The sequence below is a fragment of the Emys orbicularis genome, chromosome 13 (assembly GCF_028017835.1).
Source record: "Emys orbicularis isolate rEmyOrb1 chromosome 13, rEmyOrb1.hap1, whole genome shotgun sequence".
In the NCBI taxonomy this organism is placed as follows: Eukaryota; Metazoa; Chordata; order Testudines; family Emydidae; genus Emys; species Emys orbicularis.
In genome coordinates this window covers 23,824,266-23,845,469 of record NC_088695.1, presented here as the reverse complement: position 1 = coordinate 23,845,469, position 21,204 = coordinate 23,824,266, and the positions used below count along the sequence as shown (strand labels likewise).

Sequence of the window (21,204 nt, the reverse complement as noted above, 5' to 3'; positions counted from 1 at the left end):
CCACAGCTGGTTCCACACATAGCTCTGCACATAGTTCCTGGGGTGTTCCTCTTTGCATTCAGCTTCTCTGCAGCTCCTGGCTAGCCACGCGGCCACCTCTTCCAAACAGAGCTTGGCCACTTCTGTTTGAGGACGTTTCCCCTTACCTGGCCACAGGAAGGGGAAGTAGGAGGGAGCTAATGCTGCTTAGCCAGTGGTTCTCAAACTTTTTGTATTGGTGACCCCTTTTGAACACCAAGCCTCTGAGTTTTTCACCTCTGAATTAGATGGAAAAAAAATGGTTGATTTCTCTGCTGTTGGTTGATACTAGCCGTGGATCTGATCCAACCAATTGATATTGCACCCAGGTAAAAGCAGGTCCAGCAGAAACAGAAGGAGCAGGTACAGATGAACCAGGATGAACAGGAGCAGAAACAGGGCTCAAGGGACAGTATATCAGAGCAAGTGCATCCTACTGTGATACAGTGAACCAGTGCAAGCAATGCAGACAAGTACCCATGGGAGATCCAGCAAACACTTGCCAAGAGCAGAGCAAGTGTATAGCATAGAATCATAGAATCACAGAAGATTAGGGTTCAAAGCGATCTCAGGAGGTCATCTAGTCCAACCCCCTGCTCAAAGCAGGACCAACCACAATTAAATCATCCCAGCCAGGCTTTGTCAAGCTGGAACTTAATAACCTCTAAGGATGGAGATTCCACCACCTCCCTAGGTAACCCATTCCAGTGCTTCACCTCCCTCCTAGTGAAATAGGTTTTCCTAATATCCAACCTAAACCTCCCCCACTGCAACTTGAGACCATTGCTCCTTGTTCTGTCATCTGCCACCACTGAGAACAGTCTAGATCCATCCTCTTTGGAACCCCCCTTCAGGTAGTTGAAGGCTGCTATCAAACCCCCCTCACTCTTCTCTTCTGCAGACTAAATAAGCCCAGTTCCCTCAGCCTCTCCTCATAAGTCATGTGCTCCAGTCCCCTAATCATTTTTGTTGCCCTCTGCTGGACTCTCTCCAATTTGTCCACATCCTTTCTGTAGTGGGGGGCCCAAAACTGGACGCAATACTCCAGATGTGGCCTCACCAGTGCCGAATAGAGGGGAATAATCACCTTCCCCGATCTACTGGCAATGCTCCTACTAATGCAGGGTGTTCTCTTTATTTCACGGGGGGTGAGATAGCTCAGTAGTTTGTGCATTAGCCTGCTAAACCTAGTTTAGCGAGTTTAGTGAGCGAAACCCAGTGAGTTCAATCCTTAAGGGGGCCATTCAGGAATCTGGGGATTGTTTCTGCTTTGAGCAGGAGGTTGGACTAGATGACCTCCTAAGGTCCCTTCCAACCCTGATATTCTATGCCATTAGCCTTCTTGGCAACAAGGGCACACTGTTGATTCATATCCAGATTCTCATCCATTGTAATCCCCAGGTCTTTTTCTGCAGAACTGCCGCTTAGCCCAGTCGGTCCCCAGCCTGTAGCAGTGCATGGGATTCTTCTGTCCTAAGTGCAGGACTCTGCCCTTGTCCTTGCCAAACCTCATCAGATTTCTTTTGGCTCAGTCCTCCAATTTGTCTAGGTCCCTCTGGACCCTATCCCTACCCTCCAGTGTATCTACCACTCCTCCCAGCTTAGTGTCATCTGCAAACTAGCTGAGGGTGCAATCCATCCCATCATCCAGATCATTAATGAAGATGTTGAACAAAACCGGCCTTAGGACAGACCCCTGGGGCACTCCGCTTGATATCAGCTGTCAACTAGACATCAAGCCATTGATAACTACCCATTCAGCCCGATGATCTAGCCAGCTTTCTATCCACCTTATAGTCCATTCATCCAATCCATATTTCTTTAACTTGCTGGCAAGAATACTGTGGGAGATCATATCAAAAGCTTTGCTAAAGTCAAGGTATAGTAACTCCTCACTTAACATTGTATTTATGTTCCTGAAAAATGTGACTTTAAGTGAAACGATGTTAAGCGAATCCAATTTCCTCATAAGAATGAATGTAAGTGGGGGGGTTAGGGTCCAGGGAATTTTTTTTTTTCGCCATACTGTACAGTAAAGTACTATAGTTGGGAGGTGCCCCCACCTTACCCCACACAGGCACAGCCCACTGGCACTGGAGACAATGAGGCACGCAAGGAGGCTGAAGGTGCTGTAGGCTAGGAGAAGCACGTTGCGCAGCAGCAGCGACAGCTTCCCCTACTCTGCAAGAACCAGGGGTGGGAGGCTCAACCCTCAGCCCGCCCATGCGACCCCTTCCCCCAAGCCTCCACCCTTAACCCGCCTCTTCTTCCCCCCCGCTTTACTTCGCACACCCTGTCCTCGCTCCTCCCCCCTCCCTCTCCTGCCTCCTGCCCCCGGCAATCATTTGGCTTGCAGCATTCAGGAGGCAGGAGGGAGGGGAGAGGAGTGAGGACGTGGGGCGCAGGCTCCCCCTCCCTCCCCTGCCTCCCGAATGCCACAAACCAGCTGATTGCTATGTGCAGGAGGCAGGAGAGGGAGGGGGGAGATGCGCCATGTCCTCGCTCCTCCCCCCTTCCTCCTGCCCGTGGCAATCAGCTGGCTTGCAACGTTCGGGGGGCAGGGGAGGGAGGGGGAGCCTGCGCGCCGAGTCCTTGCTCCTCCCCTCTCCCTCCTGAACGCTGCAAGCCAGCTGACTGCCTCGGACAGGAGGCGGGGGGAGGAGGAGGAAGGCGCTGATCCGCGCGGTCTGCCGGCGGGCGGGAGGTGCTGGGGGGCAGGGGCGTAGGGGAGCTGATAGGGGGGCTGCCAGCTGTGTACAAAGCAGGCAGCCAAATGACGTTATAGTGAAGCATTGCCCAACTTTAAATGGAGCATATTCTGTAATTGAGCAGGGACGTAAGATCGAAACAACATTAAGCGAGAGGACGTTAAGGGTATGTCTACACTATGGGATTAATCCAAATTTACAGAATTCGAATTTTGGAAAAAGATTGTATAAAGTCGAATGTATGTGGCCACACTAAGCACATTAATTTGGCGGTGTGCGTCCATGTACCGGGGCTAGCGTCGATTTCCGGAGCGTTGCACTGTGGGTAGTTATCCCATAGCTATCCCATAGTTCCCGCAGTCTCCCCCGCCCATTGGAATTCTGGGTTGAGATCCCAGTGCCTGATGGGGCAAAAAACATTGTCGCAGGTGGTTCTGGGTACAGCCTCACCCCTCCCTCCATGAAAGCAATGGCAGACAACCGTTTCGCGCCTTTTTTCCTGAGTGAACACAGCAGATGCCATACCACGGCAAGCATGGAGCCCGCTCAGCTCAAGACAGCAGTCATGAACATTGTAAACACCTCGCGCATTATCGTGCAGTTTATGCTGAACCAGGACCAGAAAAACAAGGCAAGGAGGAGGCGGCGACGGCAGCACGGCGACGAGAGTGATGAGGACATGGACATGGACACAGAATTCTCTCAAACCGCGGGTCCCGGCGCTTTGGAGATCATGTTGTTGATGGGGCAGGTTCTATCCGTGGAATGCCGATTCTGGGCCCGGGAAACAAGCACAGACTGGTGGGACCGCATTGTGTTGCAGGTGTGGGACGATTCCCAGTGGCTGCGAAACTTTCGCATGCGTAAGGGCACTTTCATGGAACTTTGTGACTTGCTTTCCCCTGCCCTGAAGCGCCAGAATACCAGGATGAAAGCAGCCCTCACAGTTGAGAAGTGAGTGGCGATAGCCCTGTGGAAGCTTGCAATGCCAGACAGCTACCGGTCAGTCGGGAATCAATTTGGAGTGGGCAAATCTACTGTGGGGGCTGCTGTCATGCAAGTAGCCAAAGCAATCATTGAGCTGCTGCTACGAAAGGTAGTGACTCTGGGAAATGTGCAGGCCATAGCGGATGACTTTGCTGCAATGGGATTCCCTAACTGTAGTGGGGCGATAGATGGAACCCATATCCCTATCTTGACACCGGAGCACCAGGGTACCAAGTACATAAACCGCAAGGGTTACTTTTCAATGGTGCTGCAAGCACTGGTGGATCACAGGGGACGTTTCACCAACATCAACGTGGGCTGGCCGGGAAGGGTTCATCACGCTCACGTCTTCAGGAACACTACTCTGTTTAAACAGCTGCAGCAAAGGACTTACTTCCCGGACCAGAAAATAACCATTGGGGATGTTGAAATGCCTATAGTTATCCTTGGGGACCCAGCCTACCCCTTAATGCCATGGCTCATGAAGCCATACACAGGCAGCTTGGACAGGAGTCAGGAGCTGTTCAACTACAGGCTGAGCAAGTGCAGAATGATGGTGGAATGTGAATTTGGCCGTTTAAAAGGTCGCTGGCGCACTTTACTGACTCGCTCAGACCTCAGCCAAACCAATATCCCCATTGTTATTGCTGCTTGCTGTGTGCTCCACAATCTCTGTGAGAGTAAGGGGGAGACGTTTATGGCGGGGTGGGAGGCTGAGGCAAATCTCCTGGCTGCTGATTACACGCAGCCAGACACCAGGGCGATTAGAAGAGCACACCAGGAAGCGCGGCGCATCAGAGAAGCTTTGAAAACCAGTTTCATGACTGGCCAGGCTACCGTGTGAAAGTTCTGTTTGTTTCTCTATGAAAACCCGCTCCCTTTATTGACTCATTCTCTGTAGGCAACCCACCCTCCCCCTTCGATCACAGCTTGCTTTCAAAGGAAATAAAGTCACTATCGTTTAAAAATCATGTATTCTTTATTAATTGATTATAAAAAGAGGGAGAGAACTGACAAGGTAGCCCGGGTGGGGTTTGGGAGGAGGATCGGAGGGAAGGAAAAGGCCACTAAAAAAAGGTTAAAATAATGACAGCCTTTGGCTTGGGCTGTCCACTGGGGTGGAATGGGAGGGTGCACGGAGCCCCCCCCCCCCCCCCCCGCGTTCTTACACGTCTGGGTGAGGAGGCTATGGAACATGGTGAGGGGGGAGGGGGGTTATACAGGGGCTGTAGCGCCATCTGTGATCCTGCTGCCATTCCTGAAGCTCCACCAGACGCCGGAGCATGTCTGTTTGCTCACGCAGCAGCCCCAGCGTTGCATCCTGCCTCCTCTGATCTTCCTGCCGCGACCTCTCATCTCGAGCGTCTCTCCTCTCCTCACGTTGGTCCCTTCTGTCCTCACGTTGGTCCCTCATGTCCTCACGTTGGTCCCTCATGTCCTCACGTTGGTCCCTCCTGTCCTCACGTTCACTGGCATCTTTCCTATACTTTGAAACCGTGTCCTTCCACTCATTCAGATGAGCTCTTTCATTGTGGGTGGATTCCATGATTTCCGTGAACATCTCGTCTCGCGTCCTCTTTTTCCGACGCCTTATCTGAGATAGCCTTCAGGACGGAGGAGGGAGGCTTGAAAAATTTGCAGCTGCTGGAGGGAGGGAAAAAAGGAGAGAAATTTTTTAAAAGATACATTTTACAGAACAATGCTTATACTCTTTCACGGTGAACAACACTATTCACATTACATAGCACATGTGATTTCTGTGCAAGGTCGCATTTTGCCTCTTAATATTGAGTGCTTGTGGCTTTGCTGCTAGAGATCACAGACGCAGGTCCGGGCAACAGAATTCGGCTTGCATGCAGCCATGGTAAGCCATTGTCTTTTGGCTTCTGCGTCCTCCTTTCCCACATACCAAGCAAAGCCTGTTGAGTGCTGCGGTTTTCCTGTTAACCTTCAGCAGCAGAAAACAAACTAACCCCCCCCCCCCATCCAGTTCTCTGGGATGATCACTTTATCCCTCCCCCCACTGCGTGGCTGGTATCAGGGAAGATCCCTGCTAGCCAAACGAGAAAAGCTCAGCGCCAATCGTCCCCCCCGTTTCCCCCCCCCCCCGCTTGGCTTACTACAGGGAAGGATTTCTTTTCAGCCACAGGCAAACAGCCCAGTAGGAAGGGCCACCTCTGGCCCCTTAATTAAATTCCCGTATTTCAACCAGGTTACCATGAGCGATATCGCTCTCCTGAGGATTACACAGCGAGATAAAGAACGGATGTTGCTTGAATGACAGCAAACACCGGGACCATACGCTGCCAGGCTTTGTCATGCAATGATACCAGATTACTTGCTACTAGCATGGCATGGTCAAGTGTCCTACCATGGAGGACGGAATAAGGCTGCACTGCCCAGAAACCTTCTGCAAAGGCTTTTGGAGTACCTCCAGGAGAGCTTCATGGAGATGTCCCTGGAGGATTTCCGCTCCATCCCCAGACACGTTAACAGACTTTTCCAGTAGCTGTACTGGCCACGAATGCATCCCAAGTCCTCAGGGCAAATTAATCATTAAAAAACGCTTGCTTTTAAACCATGTTTTATATTTTAAAAGGTAAACTCACCTGAGGTCCCCTTCCATAGGGTCATGGTCTTGGGTACTGGCTTGGGAGGCTTGGGAGGGTACTTCAGTCAGGCTGAGAAAAAGATCCTGGCTGTTGGGGAGAACGGAGTGCTGTGTGCTCTCCGCAATCTCGTCCTCCTCCTCCTCCTCTTCCCCGTCTGCAGAATCCTCAGGTGTGGCTGATGAGATTACCCCCGCCTCGGAATCCACGGTCAGAGGTGGGGTAGTGGTGGCGGCCCCCCCTAGAATTGCATGCAGCTCAGCGTAGAAGCGGCATGTCTGCGTCTCTGACCCGGAGCGACCGTTTGCCTCCTTTGTTTTCTGATAGGCTTGTCTGAGCTCCTTGACTTTCACGCAGCACTGCTCTGAGTCCCTATTGTGGCCTCTCTCCATCATGCCCTTGGAGATTTTTTCAAAAGTTTTGGCATTTCGTCTTTTCAAACGAAGTTCTGCTAGCACTGAATCCTCTCCCCATATAGCGATCAGATCCAGTACCTCCCGTACGGTCCATGTTGGTGCTCTTTTTCGATTATCGGCCTGCATGGTTACCTGTGCTGATGAGCTCTCTGTGGTCACCTGTGCTCTCCTGTGCTGGGCAAACAGGAAATGAAATTCAAATGTTCGCGGGGCTTTTCCTGTCTACCTGGCCAGTGCATCCGAGTTCAGATTGCTGTCAAGAGCGGTCACAATGGTGCACTGTGGGATAGCTCCCGGAGGCCAATACCATCGAATTGCGGCCACACTAACCCTAATTCGAAATGACAATATCGATTTCGGCGCTACTCCGCTCGTCGGGGAGGAGTACAGAAATCGATTTTAAGAGCCCTTTATTTCGAAATAAATGGCTTCGTTGTGTGGACGGGTGCAGGGTTAATTCGATTTAACGCTGCTAAATTTGAATTAAACTCATAGTGTAGACCAGGCCTTTGTGAGGAGTTACTGATTATGATGACCACTGCTTTCCCCATATCCACAGAGCCAGTTATCTCATCATAGAAGACAATCAGGTTGGTCAGGCATGACTTGTCCTTGGTGAATCCATGTTGACTAATCCTGATCACCTTCCTCTCCTCCAAATGTTTCAAAATGGATTCCTTGAGGACCTGCTCCATGATTTTCACAGCGACTGAGGTGAGGCTGATCGGTCTGTAGTTCCCCGGAATCTCCTTCTTCCCTTTTTTAAAGATGGGCACTGTATTTGCCTTTTTCTAATCGTCCGGGACCTCCCCCGATCACCATGATTTTTCAAAGATAATGGCCAATGGCTCCGCAATCACATCAACCAACACCCTCAGCACCCTCGGATGCACCTCCCTGCCTCCATTTATTCAATGCTGACTGTGCAAAGATGCTGAAATTTGACTCGCTCTTTGACTCACAGGTGGAGGGTTAAGGCTTCTGGGAATTGATGGCTGAAGAAGATCAAACGTGGGAATTGCCAAACTGCTTGTTTTCCCAAAAGCTGGGACAGAGTTGCTTGGATCAGTGAAAACTGCAGTGCAGCCAGTCCTTGAGAACTGGATGGGTGACTGCAGACAGGTAGACCAATGCCAAACCACTGATTAGTACACACTGTGGCAGCCTTATCGGGTTCAGGAGTAGCAGGATGATCTGCTGATGCCTCACAGAGCCTTTGGGAAGCAAAAATCTACCAAGGCCATACTGGAAAATCAGTTGTGTTGTACTAGTAGGTTTGACACCCTCCTCTCTGATCCGAATTTGAGACCTTGGAAAATCAGTGTAATGTGAGGAAAGTAGTGCACAACAGGGCAGCAATTGTGCTGGAATTAGAATCTTGGTTTCTTGACGCTTACCCCTATCACCTGTTCTCTGAACCACACTTTGTTTAGTATGGTGAGAGAACTCCTCAGTGGAGATTGTCACGTTATCTGATTAAAATATGAGCATATAGATCGTTGTTGCAACCACTGTTATATATTGGCAACAAATCTTGTACAAAATGTGGCATGTAAGATGTCTATGAAAAGGTTATGATTTGCTGGTTATGATTATGCTATCTGTATGTCTTTATCATTTTTGTATTTAAAGTTATGAATATTGGCTTTATACCTGGATTTCCCACAAGATAGTTAGCCAGCACGTCTTGTAGGAATTATTCAAATTAAGTGGCTCATCAAGAAACACTTGACAGACAATGAACTATGGGAGACGCTCATCTACACTGAATGGACTGTCCTGCAAACATGCTCTTTGAGGTACAGGTAATGGCTTCTACTGTGTCCAAACCTTCATGCATGGACATGTGACTTGCCCACATGACTCCAAATGCTATCTTGTCACCTGTAATTTTCCACTAGCTGTGCTGAGGCCTTTGTTTGAAACAATGGATTTCCCTCCACATGGCAGAAGATATAAAAGGCCCCAGAAACTCCTCCATTTTGCCTCTTTCCTGCTCAAAACTCTGGAATATGTACTATACTAATGGGAGCATTCTTACCAATGGACTGAGGACCTTCCAATGATGATTTGGAAGCAGACAGAGACTTGACTTAAGCCAGGAGTTTATTCCATCACTGCTACAAGCCTGAACCAAGAACCTTGCATTTATTGTATGTATTTGATTCTTGTAATCAATTTTAACTCTCACCTTTCTTTCTTTCTTTCTTTCTTTCTTTCTTTCTTTCTTTCTTTCTTTCTTTCTTTCTTTCTTTCTCTTTCTTTCTTTCTTTCTTTCTTTCTTAAACCTTTAGATTTTAGATACTAAAGGATTGGCATCAGCATGATTTTTGGGTAAGTCCTAAGTTATATATTGACCTGGGAATGTGGCTGGTCCTTTGGGATCAGAAGAACCTTTTATTTGAAGAGACTGGTTTTAAAGAACCACCCATCTCTAAGTCTAGTGGTTTTGGTGGTAATACAAGAACTGGAATGCCTGAGGAAACTGCCTTTATGACTTCTTGTTAGCCAGTGTGGTGAAACAGAAGTTTACTTTTGTTGCTGGTTTGGTATATCCTATGTGGGATTAGCCACCAGTCTTCGGGGGGGTTCTGCCCTATTTCTCAGCAGTTAGTCCTGAATTTGGCATTCTTAGTTGTGGCCCAAGAAGGCACGGTTACAGAGGTGTGCAACTGTACGCTGCCCTCAGCATAGGCCACAAGATCTGCACTGAGGTGTATATTAAATGGGTACAAAGGGCACAAACTACATGTGGTTGATCAGTAAATGTTTTCAGGACATCTTGTGAACAAGAGGTTGGGTGCTACAAAGATGAGTGTTACTGGCTTGCACAATAAAATATCACTGTACAGGCAGCTTTCTGTGCAGTCATGAGTAAAGGCCAGTAACAGCACTGCATGTTGTTAGCCCGGGGATCATACTGCACAAGCCATGATGCTCACTGTACAGAAGCGCTCTGCTCTGTGATAATACTGCTCTCTGCTATTAACAGGATTTGTAGTAACCCTGGCCCAGGCACTAGCACGTGCAGCTGTGATGCAGCAGCATATAATGCAGTTCTGGAGAGAGAAACAGTCAGTGAGAAGGCGGCTCGAGCTGGGGAGGGGGCTCAGAATCCACCCAAAGGGGGTGGTTGGAAAAAGCTGTTAGAGAAAGAGAAGAATCAAGATGCTGAGCTAGGGATGAACTGGTGCTGAGGGCGGAGGTGAGGTGATAAAATACCAGAACAGAAGAATAAAAGCAGGGGCCTGGGAAGTGAGAAGGAGGGAAGAAGGAAAATAGGAAAGGTTTCAGGTCAGGAGAAGCAGGAAAAAACAGACCCGGGTATGTGAGCAGACACTATTACAGAAAGGAAGTAGAGGGAAATAAAATCTACAGACATACTGGACAGAGAGTACCAAGGAAATATAATTGGTCAAAAAGGGAAGTGATCAAAAGCTGTGTCAGATGAAAACAGACCATGAAAACAGTAAATGAGAAGCCCACCCCCAAAGGACCTAAAGTACGTGAGCAGAGAGAATGACTTTGAACATCATTGAAGGAATAAAGGTGCAAAATGCACAAATGAGGGCCCACTAGGTGAAGAAACCCGCTTGTGGATAAACCCAGTGAAAAGAGGCACAACCACAGGAACGTCGAATCTAAGGGGCACTTCAAGCCAAAGAGAACCAAAGAACAGGACAGCAAGAGTGGAGCTGAAAAGTTGATTCTTCTCTGAAGTGACACAGTCTATTGTTCAATAATTTTTTTGACCTTAATAATAACAATGTATTTGGTATTAACTGCACAGAGTAAAGAAGAGTACCATGTACAAGCTCGCAAATGTGTTGGTAACATAGTTTATTATTATTATAAGTAGTAAGTACTTTGCAATGTTCTATATTATTTATGCTCCTGAAACTTTTTTGGGGGGTTCTCTTATAAAGTTCTAAAAATTTAAAATTATCCCTTTTGTCTTGGTTTTCCTCTGCCTCTCCTCATAGTTAGCATAGCCTAACCTAACCGGGTGACTGCAGAGTCTCATCATCAAAAATCCAGTGCCAACAAGGGTTGGGTTTGTTTGTGATTTTGCCTCCATTTTTCCTTTGCATGCAGCTGCCCACTAATGACTGTGAGACTCAGGGATGAAGAGAATGAATTGAAGTGGGAAATTTGTTCCATGTTCACTCCAATTAGTTCCACAGCAGTTTTGCCCAATATGTTTCCTTTTAGCATGTGGGATTCTCTGAGTCTGAGTAATTTACTCTATGAGTTTCATTTTTTACTCATTATATTAGAGTTCAGTAAATGTAGTGATCCCAAAACTGACCTAGGGATAATTTGCTGAACCCAAAGCACTCAGGATTTTTTCAGTCCTAATCCCTGTTCAAAATACAAGCAAAGGTTTCCATATCATTACCTAAATAAGTCTCGCTCTCTTCTGCAGCTATTCAATGGAAACATCTGATCAATTATTCAAGAAGGGATTAAGAAGATTAAAGTATTAAAGCATAAAAGAAAACATCATACTTACTTGTGGGGTGAAGTGATTCTTCTCAGAGCACTCTGAATTATCGTGCCAAATATCTGTTGAATTCTCTTCTGTTTGCCAGATTCCCTGGTCCAAGCAGACTCTGTATACATTTCCTGCACTTCCTGAAAGTAAACAGAGCCTCAGTCTGAAAGGTCAAGACATATATTTCATTTTTCATGTGTTTTACAAATTTCACCCTTTCAGCAAAGCTAGGGAAACCCCATTAGAGAAATCTTTGCTTTGGCCTTTGATGATTCTTTGTAATGTCTATTTGGGAGAAAATCATAGAAACTTAGTTTATGAATATATTATCAAAAGAAATTCCCATAATTTACCCAGTATTTTCAAAAAGCAAATATAGTGAGTACATCAAAAAGATAAAATTACATTTCAGATAAATCTTTCTTCATCCTTTAGATTCTTAATCTGAACACTTCCTATTACATACAGACAATACATTTCATACCACCACCAGAACTCTGGGCAAAGAGGATGATTTAGTAATTAAATAACCATCCTCTCATGCTCTGGCACATCAGCTTATGGTGCCTCATCACAGAATGTAGGGGCCAGGTCCTCAGCTGGTGTGGAATGGTGTAGCTCCATTGGCACAGGGGAGTGTGGGGAGCAGGAGGCCCAGCTGAAGGAGGTGCAGGGTAGTGTGGGGAGCAGGAGGCCTGGCTGAGGAAGGTGCAGGGCAGTGTGGGGAGCAGGAGGCCTGGCTGAGGAAGGTGCAGGGCAGTGTGGGGAGCAGGAGGCCTGGCTGAAGGAGGTGCAGGGCAGTCTGGGGAGCAGGAGGCCTGGCTGAGGGATGCGCAGGGTAGTGTGGGGAGCAGGAGGCCTGGCTGAGGGATGCGCAGGGTAGTGTGGGGAGCAGGAGGCCTGGCTGAAGGAGGTGCAGGGCAGTCTGGGGAGCAGGAGGCCTGGCTGAGGGATGCGCAGGGTAGTGTGGGGAGCAGGAGGCCTGGCTGAGGGATGCGCAGGGTAGTGTGGGGAGCAGGAGGCCTGGCTGAGGGATGCGCAGGGCAGTGTGGGGAGCAGGAGGCCTGGCTGAGGGAGGTGCAGGGCAGTGTGGGGAGCAGGAGGCCTGGCTGAGGGATGCGCAGGGCAGTGTGGGGAGCAGGAGGCCTGGCTGAGGGATGCGCAGGGTAGTCTGGGGAGCAGGAGGCCTGGCTGAGGAAGGTGCAGGGCAGTGTGGGGAGCAGGAGGCCCAGCTGAAGGAGGTGCAGGGTAGTGTGGGGAGCAGGAGGCCTGGCTCAGGGATGCGCAGGGCAGTCTGGGGAGCAGGAGGCCTGGCTGAGGAAGGTGCAGGGCAGTGTGGGGAGCAGGAGGCCTGGCTGAGGAAGGTGCAGGGCAGTGTGGGGAGCAAGAGGCCTGGCTGAGGAAGGTGCAGGGCAGTGTGGGGAGCAGGAGGCCTGGCTGAGGAAGGTGCAGGGCAGTGTGGGGAGCAGGAGGCCTGGCTGAAGGAGGTGCAGGGCAGTGTGGGGAGCAGGAGGCCTGGCTGAGGGATGCGCAGGGCAGTCTGGGGAGCAGAAGGCCTGGCTCAGGGATGCGCAGGGCAGTCTGGGGAGCAGGAGGCCTGGCTCAGGGATGCGCAGGGCAGTCTGGGGAGCAGGAGGCCTGGCTGAGGGAGGTGCAGGGCAGTGTGGGGAGCAGGAGGCCTGGCTGAGGAAGGTGCAGGGCAGTGTGGGGAGCAGGAGGCCTGGCTGAGGAAGGCTGTGACGTTGTGTAATTAAAATATAACCATGCAAATCATTATTGCTACCACAGTTATATAATTGCAACGAATCTTATACAAAGCGTAACACATGGCCAGAAGGGGTTAAACAGCTCGCAGGCTAACCAACCCAAAGCCGACATTTAAAGACACGTTAGAAAGGGAAATTAGGGCCATTCTATTACTAGGTAGGCTAGAACTTTGAAATGCAGACCTATATTGTTAAAAGTTAGAAGTAATACTAATTGTGTCTATTAGGGCTGTCAATTAATCGCAGTTAACTCATGCGATTAAAAAAAATTAATTGTGATTAAAAAAATAATCACGATTAATCACAGTTTTAATCACACTGTTAAACAATAGAATATCAATTGAAATTTATTAAATTTTTTGGATGTTTTTCTACATTTTTATATATATTGTATTCTGTGTTGTAATTGAAATCAAAGTATATATTATTTTTATTACAAATATTTGCCCTGCAAAAATGATAAAAGAAATAATATTTTTCAATACACCTCATACAAGTACTGTAGTGCAATCTCTTTGTCGTGAAAGTGCAACTTACAAATGTAGATTTTTTTGTTACATATATGCACTCAAAAACAAAACAATGTAAAACTTCAGTGTAAAAATACACTCAGAGCCTACAAGTCCACTCAGTCCTACTTCTTGTTCAAGTTTTTTACATTTATGGGAGATAATGCTGCCCGCTTCTTATTTACAATATCACCTAAAAGTGAGAACAGATGTTTGCATGGCATTTTTGTAGCTGGCATTGCAAGGTATTTACCTGCCAGATATGGTAAACATTCATATGCCCCTTCATGCTTTGGCCACCATTCCAGAGGACATGCTTCCATGCTGATGATGCTTGTTAAAAAATAATGTGTTAATTACATTTGTGATTGAACTCCTTGGGGGAGAACTGTATGTCCTCTGCTGTTTTACCTGCATTCTGCCATATATTTCATGTTATAGCAGTCTCGGATGATAACCCAGCACATGTCCATTTTAAGAACACTTTCACTGCAGATTTTACAAAACGCAAAAAAGGTACCAATGTGAGATTTCTAAAGATAGCTACAGCACTTGACCCAAAGTTTAAGAATCTGAAGTGCCTTCCAAAATCTGAGAGGGACGAGGTGTGGAGCATGCTTTCAGAAGTCTTAGAAGAGCAACACTCCGATGTGGAAACTACAGAACCGAAACCACCTAAAAAGAAAATCAACCTTCTGCTGGTGGCATCTGACTCAGATAATGAAAGTGAACATGTGTCAGTCCGCACTGCTTTGGATCATTATCGAGCAGAACCCATCATCAGCATGGACGCATGTCCCCTGGAATGGTGGTTGAAGTATGAAGGGACATATGACTCATTAGCACATCTGGCACGTAAATATCTTGCAACGCCGGCTACAACAGTGCCATTAGAATGCCTGTTCTCACTTTCAGGTGACATTGTAAACAAGAAGAGGACAGCATTATCTCCTGCAGATGTAAACAAATTTGTTTGTCTGAGCGATTGGCTGAACAAGAAGTTGGACTGAGTGGACTTGCAGGCTCTACAATTTTACATTGTTTTATTTTTGAATGCAGGTTTTTTTGTACATAATTCTACATTTGTAAGTTCTACTTTCATGATAAAGAGATTTCACTACAATACTTGTATTAGGTGAATTGAAAAATAGTATTTCTTTTAGCTTTTTTACAGTGCAAATACTTGTAATCAAAAATAAATATAAAGTGAGCACTGTACACTTTGTATTCTGTGTTGTAATTGACATCAATATATTTGAAAATGTAGAAAAAAATCAAAAATATTTAAATAAATGGTATTCTATTATTGTTTAACAGTGCAATTAACACAATTAATCACGGTTAATTTTTTTAATCGTGCAATTAATTGTGATTAATTTTTTCAATCGCTTGACAGCCCTAGTGTATATCTTAAATGCTACCCATGTAAAAAAGGGAATATTAACATTTAGATGAATCTTGGGTGAAATAATGTCATTGTCTATATGTCTCTTTGAAGTTTCTGATAGACAGCCTAATGCATAAATTTCTCTGTTAATTTGTGTAACTAATTACTGGTGGTGTTTAGGAAGCAGAAGGTTACATCAAAAGCCTATTGTTTACCCAGGTCTGTGTGGTCAAGTGGATGCTAGAAAACTGTATTAAAAGACCCTTGGGTCCTGATCCTGTTTATCTCCGATCTGCTTGAGCTTCATCAGGGGAAGTTTAAGTCGCAAGATGAGATCCCAGTTTAGCTGGTACACCCTGGGTATGATATTGGACATTGGACTATAACTTATGAACTAAATTCTAAAAGAACTCTTTGCAGCTACAAAGCTCACCATCTCTGCTATGAATGTGAACCTCAAGAATTGAATTCATGTTTGTATGTATATTGATCTTTTAACCATCCTCTCTCTGTTTTGTTTTTTAATAAATTTTAGTTTAGTTAATAAGCATAGGCTGTATGCAAGTATTTGGGTAAGATCTGGGATATGCAATCACCTGGGAGGTAATGTGTCCGATCCTTTGGGATTGGTAGAATCATTTATTTTATATGATGAAATAAGATTTTCAGAAATCTTCATCATATTTGACTTGGGTACCTGGATGGAGGCCTGAGACTGGTACTTTAAGGGAACTGTGTTATTGACTTCTGAATAACCAGTGAGGTAATAAAGAAGCTGTTTTATGCTGGCTTGGTAAATCTAAGTAACCTCAGCTGGCCCCCGCTGGGACCCCGGTCACAGAGGTGCAGGAGGCCCAGCTGAGGGATGATCAGGGGAGTGTGGGGAGCAGGAGGCCTGTCTGAGGGAGGTTCAGGAGGCCCGGCTGAGGGAGGCACAGGGGAATGTGGGGAGCAGGAGGCCCAGCTGAGGGAAGCGCAGGGGAGTGTGGGGAGCAGGAGGCCCAGCTGAGGGAGATGCAGGGGAGTGTGGGGAGCAGGATACCTGGCTGAGGGAGGTGCAAGGGGATGTGATGTAGCAGAGAAGGAGAATCTGATAGGAAAGGTAGGGGAAAATGTGGGGAACTTAATTTATGGGACAGGTGGGTGCAGAAAACTGTTTGGAAGCATGGCTAGGGAATGGGAGTGGGACATCTGCCTAGCCTGTGTAGCAAGTGGGGGTGACGAGGGGCGATGGAGTGGCCGCTGCACACACCACAGGAATAAGGAAGGGTTTGTGGAGTCCCTTCAAGCTGTGAATAGAAGCTGCAGCTTTGTGTGTGTGCTGAAGGTTGAATTTTGATTGTGAACTGATCCCATACAAACCAGGGGCAGGCAGCTCCCCCCAATGAGGAAAGAAATCAGAAGGCAGGCAGTCAAAAATGTGATTTTTTAAAAAATCTCATGATTTTAGGCATCTGACTTGTGATCTTCAAGCCCTTGGGGTTGGCAGTGGTGGGGAGCCATGCAATATCTAGATACAGCTACAGAGGAGCTTGTGCCATTTGAAAATATACCCATGCTAGGAGGCCCCTCCATCCCCAGGGGAAAGACTGAGGCTGGGCCATATTGGAAAATAGATGTTCCCTGAACATGATGGCCAGTGCAGCAATGAAAGAAGCAGGGTGAGAATGGAGCAGCCCTCTAGGCATCCTCTTAAAAGGTCAAGAACACCTTAAAGCAGAGGTGTCAAACTTTGTCAGCTTGGGAGCCAAGTGTTATTAATCATACAGTTATTGGCCCACAGTCACTGTCGTGGAGTGGATCCCTGCCTAGTTCTGTTTCCTTACAGATGGCTAAGAAGCGCAGAAGAACCAGAAACTTCCCACAAGTCTGCTTCTGGGTATCCCCTGGCCTAGTTGAGTCTACAGTGGACATAGAGTTGGCAAAGTTGACTCTTGTACCTCATTCCCTTCAGCTCCTGGAGCAGGGGCAGGGGCAGGGGCAGGGGCAGGGGCAAGGACAGGTGAGGGAGTGGGGAGGGGTATGTCGGATGCTGGAAGAATGAGTAGTTGGATCGTGCTGTGCCCCAGCTATTCCAAGTCACAATGGATACATCTACATGGACATTAAAAACCCACAGCTGGCCCATGACACTGACTTGGGCTCCTGGGTCTCATACTAAGGGGCTGTTTAATTGTAGTGTAGACATTCAGGCTCAGGATGAAGCCCAGTCTCTAGGACCCTGTGAGGTGGGAGAGTCCCAGGGCTCAGGGTACGGCCCAAGCCAGAACATCTACACTACAATTAAACGGTCCCTTAGCCCAAGCCCTGTGAGCCCGAGTCAGCTAGCAAGGACCAATTGTGGGTGTCTAATTGCATTTAGACCTACCCTATGTGATCCTTTGGGGACTGTAGCCAATGGATGCAAATGAGGGGGCTGCTCTTGCTGGGGCAGGCGGGCAGGGAATTGTAACTGTCTGTTATGTCCCAGCTTCTCCTCCTTTCCCACCTTTTGAGCTGCCCAGGGGTGTGTGGGGAAGGGGAGTAGTCTTTGCTGGGGGCCCATAGGCTCAGGCAGAGCAAGTTGAGCTCCTGCTCTGCTCCTCCTTGGAAGCAGGAAATGGAGCCGTTAGAGCTACTCTCCTCTCACCCCTGCAATGCAGCAAATGGTCAGTGGAGGCATTGCTGAGCAGCTGCAGTAGGGAGGCCCAGCTGTGGCTCAGAATGCTCTTGGTGCTGCAGGGGAGGGGCTGCTCAATATCCCCGCCTTGTATTGACAGGGCTGTTTCAAACCGGTCAGTTTAAAAGATGCAAGGCACATTTTCAGTTCATAGTCAAATAAAATGTTCTTGTCATAAGGCATTAGTGCCCCATGGTGGCTGAGCATGGCACTGCAGGTGCTCCCTGCCTCAGTTTCTCTCACTATGGTTTTCTGACACTCCCAGGGATTCATGTGCCTCAGCCCTCCAGCTGGGTCACTGTCAGAGTTCAGTCCCCTTCTGGAGGTAACAAAAGTCCAAGCAAAACATTCTTTTACTCTTCTTAGGCCTTCTTCATCTCACCCTCTGGGTTATCTTTAAGTTACTCTGGCTCTGGGATAGGAGCCCTGACTTCCAGGCTCTTTCCCTGGAGTCCTTCTCATAGTCTCAACCCCCATCTGGGCTACAGCACTGATGCCTAGGCTGATTCCCTGCAGTCTCATAGACTCATAGACTTTAAGGTCAGAAGGGACCATTATGATCATCTAGTCTGAACTCCCTCCAGACCCTACCCAGGACCTTTCATGGGATCCCAACTTACTCCTGTTCCTCACTGTCACTGAGTTCCCTCAGTCCTTTTATGAGACACAGATGTTTCAGGCAGTCACCTGACCACAGCTAGTCCTGCCCCTTAAGCAGGGAGACAGGCAATTATGGCACAGGCAGGGCTGATTGAACAGGGCTGACTAGCCCTCAGCCTCCAGAACCTTATAGGGCTGGCCATCCTGTAACACTTCTTCTCACCACAGCCGCCTTTGAGGGCCACAATTTAGAGCCATAGGATGAACACCCTGGCCTCCAGTTACCACCACAGGATTCCATGAGGGTCAAGGAAACTGCTGGGGGAAGGGTCAGCATCATGACAGCATTTAGGGGGAAAGGAGTTAGGAGGGTTCTTAAAGTCGTTCTTAAAAGTCAATACCCCAAAGTGACTTTTTGGCCTTAAAGTGACTGAAACATAAAAAAGAGGGGTGGGGAAGGGTGCAGGCAAGGTCACTGCTCATCCCTACAGGGCTTGAAGCATGTTGCAATGGGATGACTTTGGTGACTAGCCAGGAAGGCGGTGATGCAGAATAGCCCCAAGCAATCCCCCAGGCAATTCCAGGACAGTAGAGCCTGAGCTGACAACTCCCTCCTGCAATGAAGATTCCTGATATGAATCTTTTAAAAAAAGAGAAATCACATTACCGTTTTCCAGCCAGGGTAAATATGAAGGACAAGGAACAGACACATTTCCTGGAAGTGAATGAGGCCAGCAAACAAACTTATCAAATGTCCCATTGCAATATATTCCTGTAGAGAGAGAGAGAACTAATGTTTAGTTTTTAATAAAGATTATTCAGGCAGCTGGTAACCACGGAGACTGTCATGCCTGATTCCAGGCAGCCTGTAAGCATAGGGATCCATTATATATAGAATGGAGGCCATGGTTATAGCATGGGGGTTGTATCCTGGAAAGCAGTGACTCTGAAAAGGACTTATGGGTCATAGAATCATAGAATATCAGGGTTGGAAGGGATCTCAGGAGGTCATCTAGTCCAACCCCCTGCTCAAAGCAGGACCAATCCCCAACTAAATCATCCCAGCCAGGGCTTTGTCAAGCCTGACCTTAAAAACCTCTAAGGAAGGAGATTCCACCACCTCCATAGGTAACTCATTCCAGTGTTTCACCACCCTCCTAGTGAAAAAGTTTTTCCTAATATCCAACCTAAACCTCCCCCACTGCAACTTGAGACCATTACTCCTTGTTCTGTCATCTGGTATCACTGAGAACAGTCTAGATCCATCCTCTTTGGAACCCCCCTTCAGGTAGTTGACAGCAACTATCAAATCTCCCCTCATTCTTCTCTTCTGAAGACTAAATAATCCCAATTCCCTCAGCCTCTCCTCATAACTCATGTGCTCCAGCTCCCTAATCATTTTTGTTGCCCTCCGCTGGACTCTTTCCAATTTTTCCACATCCTTCTTGTAGTGTGGGGCCCAAAACTGGACACAGTACTCCAGATGAAGCCTCACCAATGCCTAATAGAGGGGAATGATCACGTCCCTCGATCTGCTGTCAATGCCCCTACTTATACAGCCCAAAATGCCATTAGCCTTCTTGGCAACTAGGGCACACTGTCGACTCATATCCAGCTTCTCGTCCACTGTAACCCCTAGGTCCTTTTCTGCAGAAAAGTGAACAAACAACTCAACATGAGCTCCCAGTGTGATACTGTGACAGAGGGCTAATGCAATGATTGGATGTATAAACAGGGAGTAGAGAGTAGGAGTAGGGAGTTGATTTTATCTTTGTACATGGCTTTGATGAGACCAGTGCTGCTATACTGCACTCAGTTCTGGTATCCACATTTTTAAGAGGATGTTGAAAAATTTGAGAGGAAGCAGATTTCCACAAAAATAATTCAAGAGTTGGAAAAAATGTTATAGTGAGACTTAAGGAGCTTGGTGTGTTTAGCTTATAAAAAAATCAAGAGGTAACTTGATCCCGGTGTGTAAGTACCCTCAGAGGAAGAAAAATTCCTAGTTAATAAATGGCTCTTCGATCTAGTGGAGGAAGGCAGAACAAGAATCAGTGGCTGGAAGTTAAAGCCAGATAAACTGAAATTAGAAACAAGGCACAACATTTTGTCAACAGTGAGGGTTATTAACCATTGGAAGAAACTACAAGTGATATGGTAGATTCTTAATCTGTTGGTGTGTTTAGATCATAGAATCATAGAGCCATAAGGTTAGAAGCATGGATGCAGTGAGAAGTTTCCCCTTGGGGAGGCTAGTCCCGGACCCCGCCTCTTCCGGCTGAGGCCATGCCCCCACTCACTGCTCTCAGCCCCCACACCCATGACCTCAGCCAGGGCAAGAGGGGGCTGAGAGCTTGGTCGGGGGCACGGAGGGGGGCTGAGAGCTCAGGCCCGGCTGGGGTCGAGCTCTCTGCCCTGGCTGGGACTGAGGCACAGCTCTTGGCCCTGGCCAGAGCTCTGAGCCTGGAGCCCCTCCCACATTCTTCCCCCTCCGTCTGCGGCCCCGCCCATGACCCCACCCTATTCCACCCCTTCCCTTGCAGCCCTGCCCCCATTCCACCCATAACCCCGGTCCTGTTCCACCCCTTCCTCCCATGGCTCTGCCCCCTCTCTGCCTCTTCCCCCGAGGCCCCACCCCCACTCACTCCTTTACGCCCCCCACATCCCCATGCTGCGGCCCTGAAACTGGAAAAGCTCTGTGGCCACAGCAGGGAGCAAGAGCTCCTCCAGCCCCTGGCCATGGCGGGCGGGGGGGCAGGGATATTTTTCCAGGGGCCCCAAATTATCCAGGGCCTCTGGATACGGGCCCCATGGGCCCATGTGGTAATCCACCACTGCCCCCCCCCGCCCCCCGTCAGCGCAAAGTTTGGGGGGCTTAGCCTCCCCCAGCCTCCATTATGCACCGACCATGGTTAGAAGGGACTGCCAAGATGCAGGATTTGTTGTGTCTAAACCATCCAAGACAGATGACTATCTAGCCTCCTTTTGAAAACCTCCAATGAAGGTGCTTCCATGACCTCCCTAGGCGTCTGTTCCATTGTCCTGATCAA

At 47.9% G+C, this 21,204-nt stretch overlaps 1 protein-coding gene across 1 annotated transcript in view; it reads right to left on the bottom strand.

Annotated features, from left to right (window-relative positions):
• The window catches only part of GLP2R (glucagon like peptide 2 receptor), a 121,223-nt gene that overhangs the window by 77,428 nt on the left and 22,591 nt on the right, over positions 1-21,204 (bottom strand). Inside the window, exons 3-4 of the mRNA XM_065416110.1 lie at positions 18,822-18,926; positions 11,252-11,373 (exon numbers count right to left, since the gene is read on the bottom strand). Of these exons, the coding sequence (XP_065272182.1) occupies positions 11,252-11,373; positions 18,822-18,926 (227 nt within the window). The remainder of the gene's footprint in view (positions 1-11,251; positions 11,374-18,821; positions 18,927-21,204) is intronic.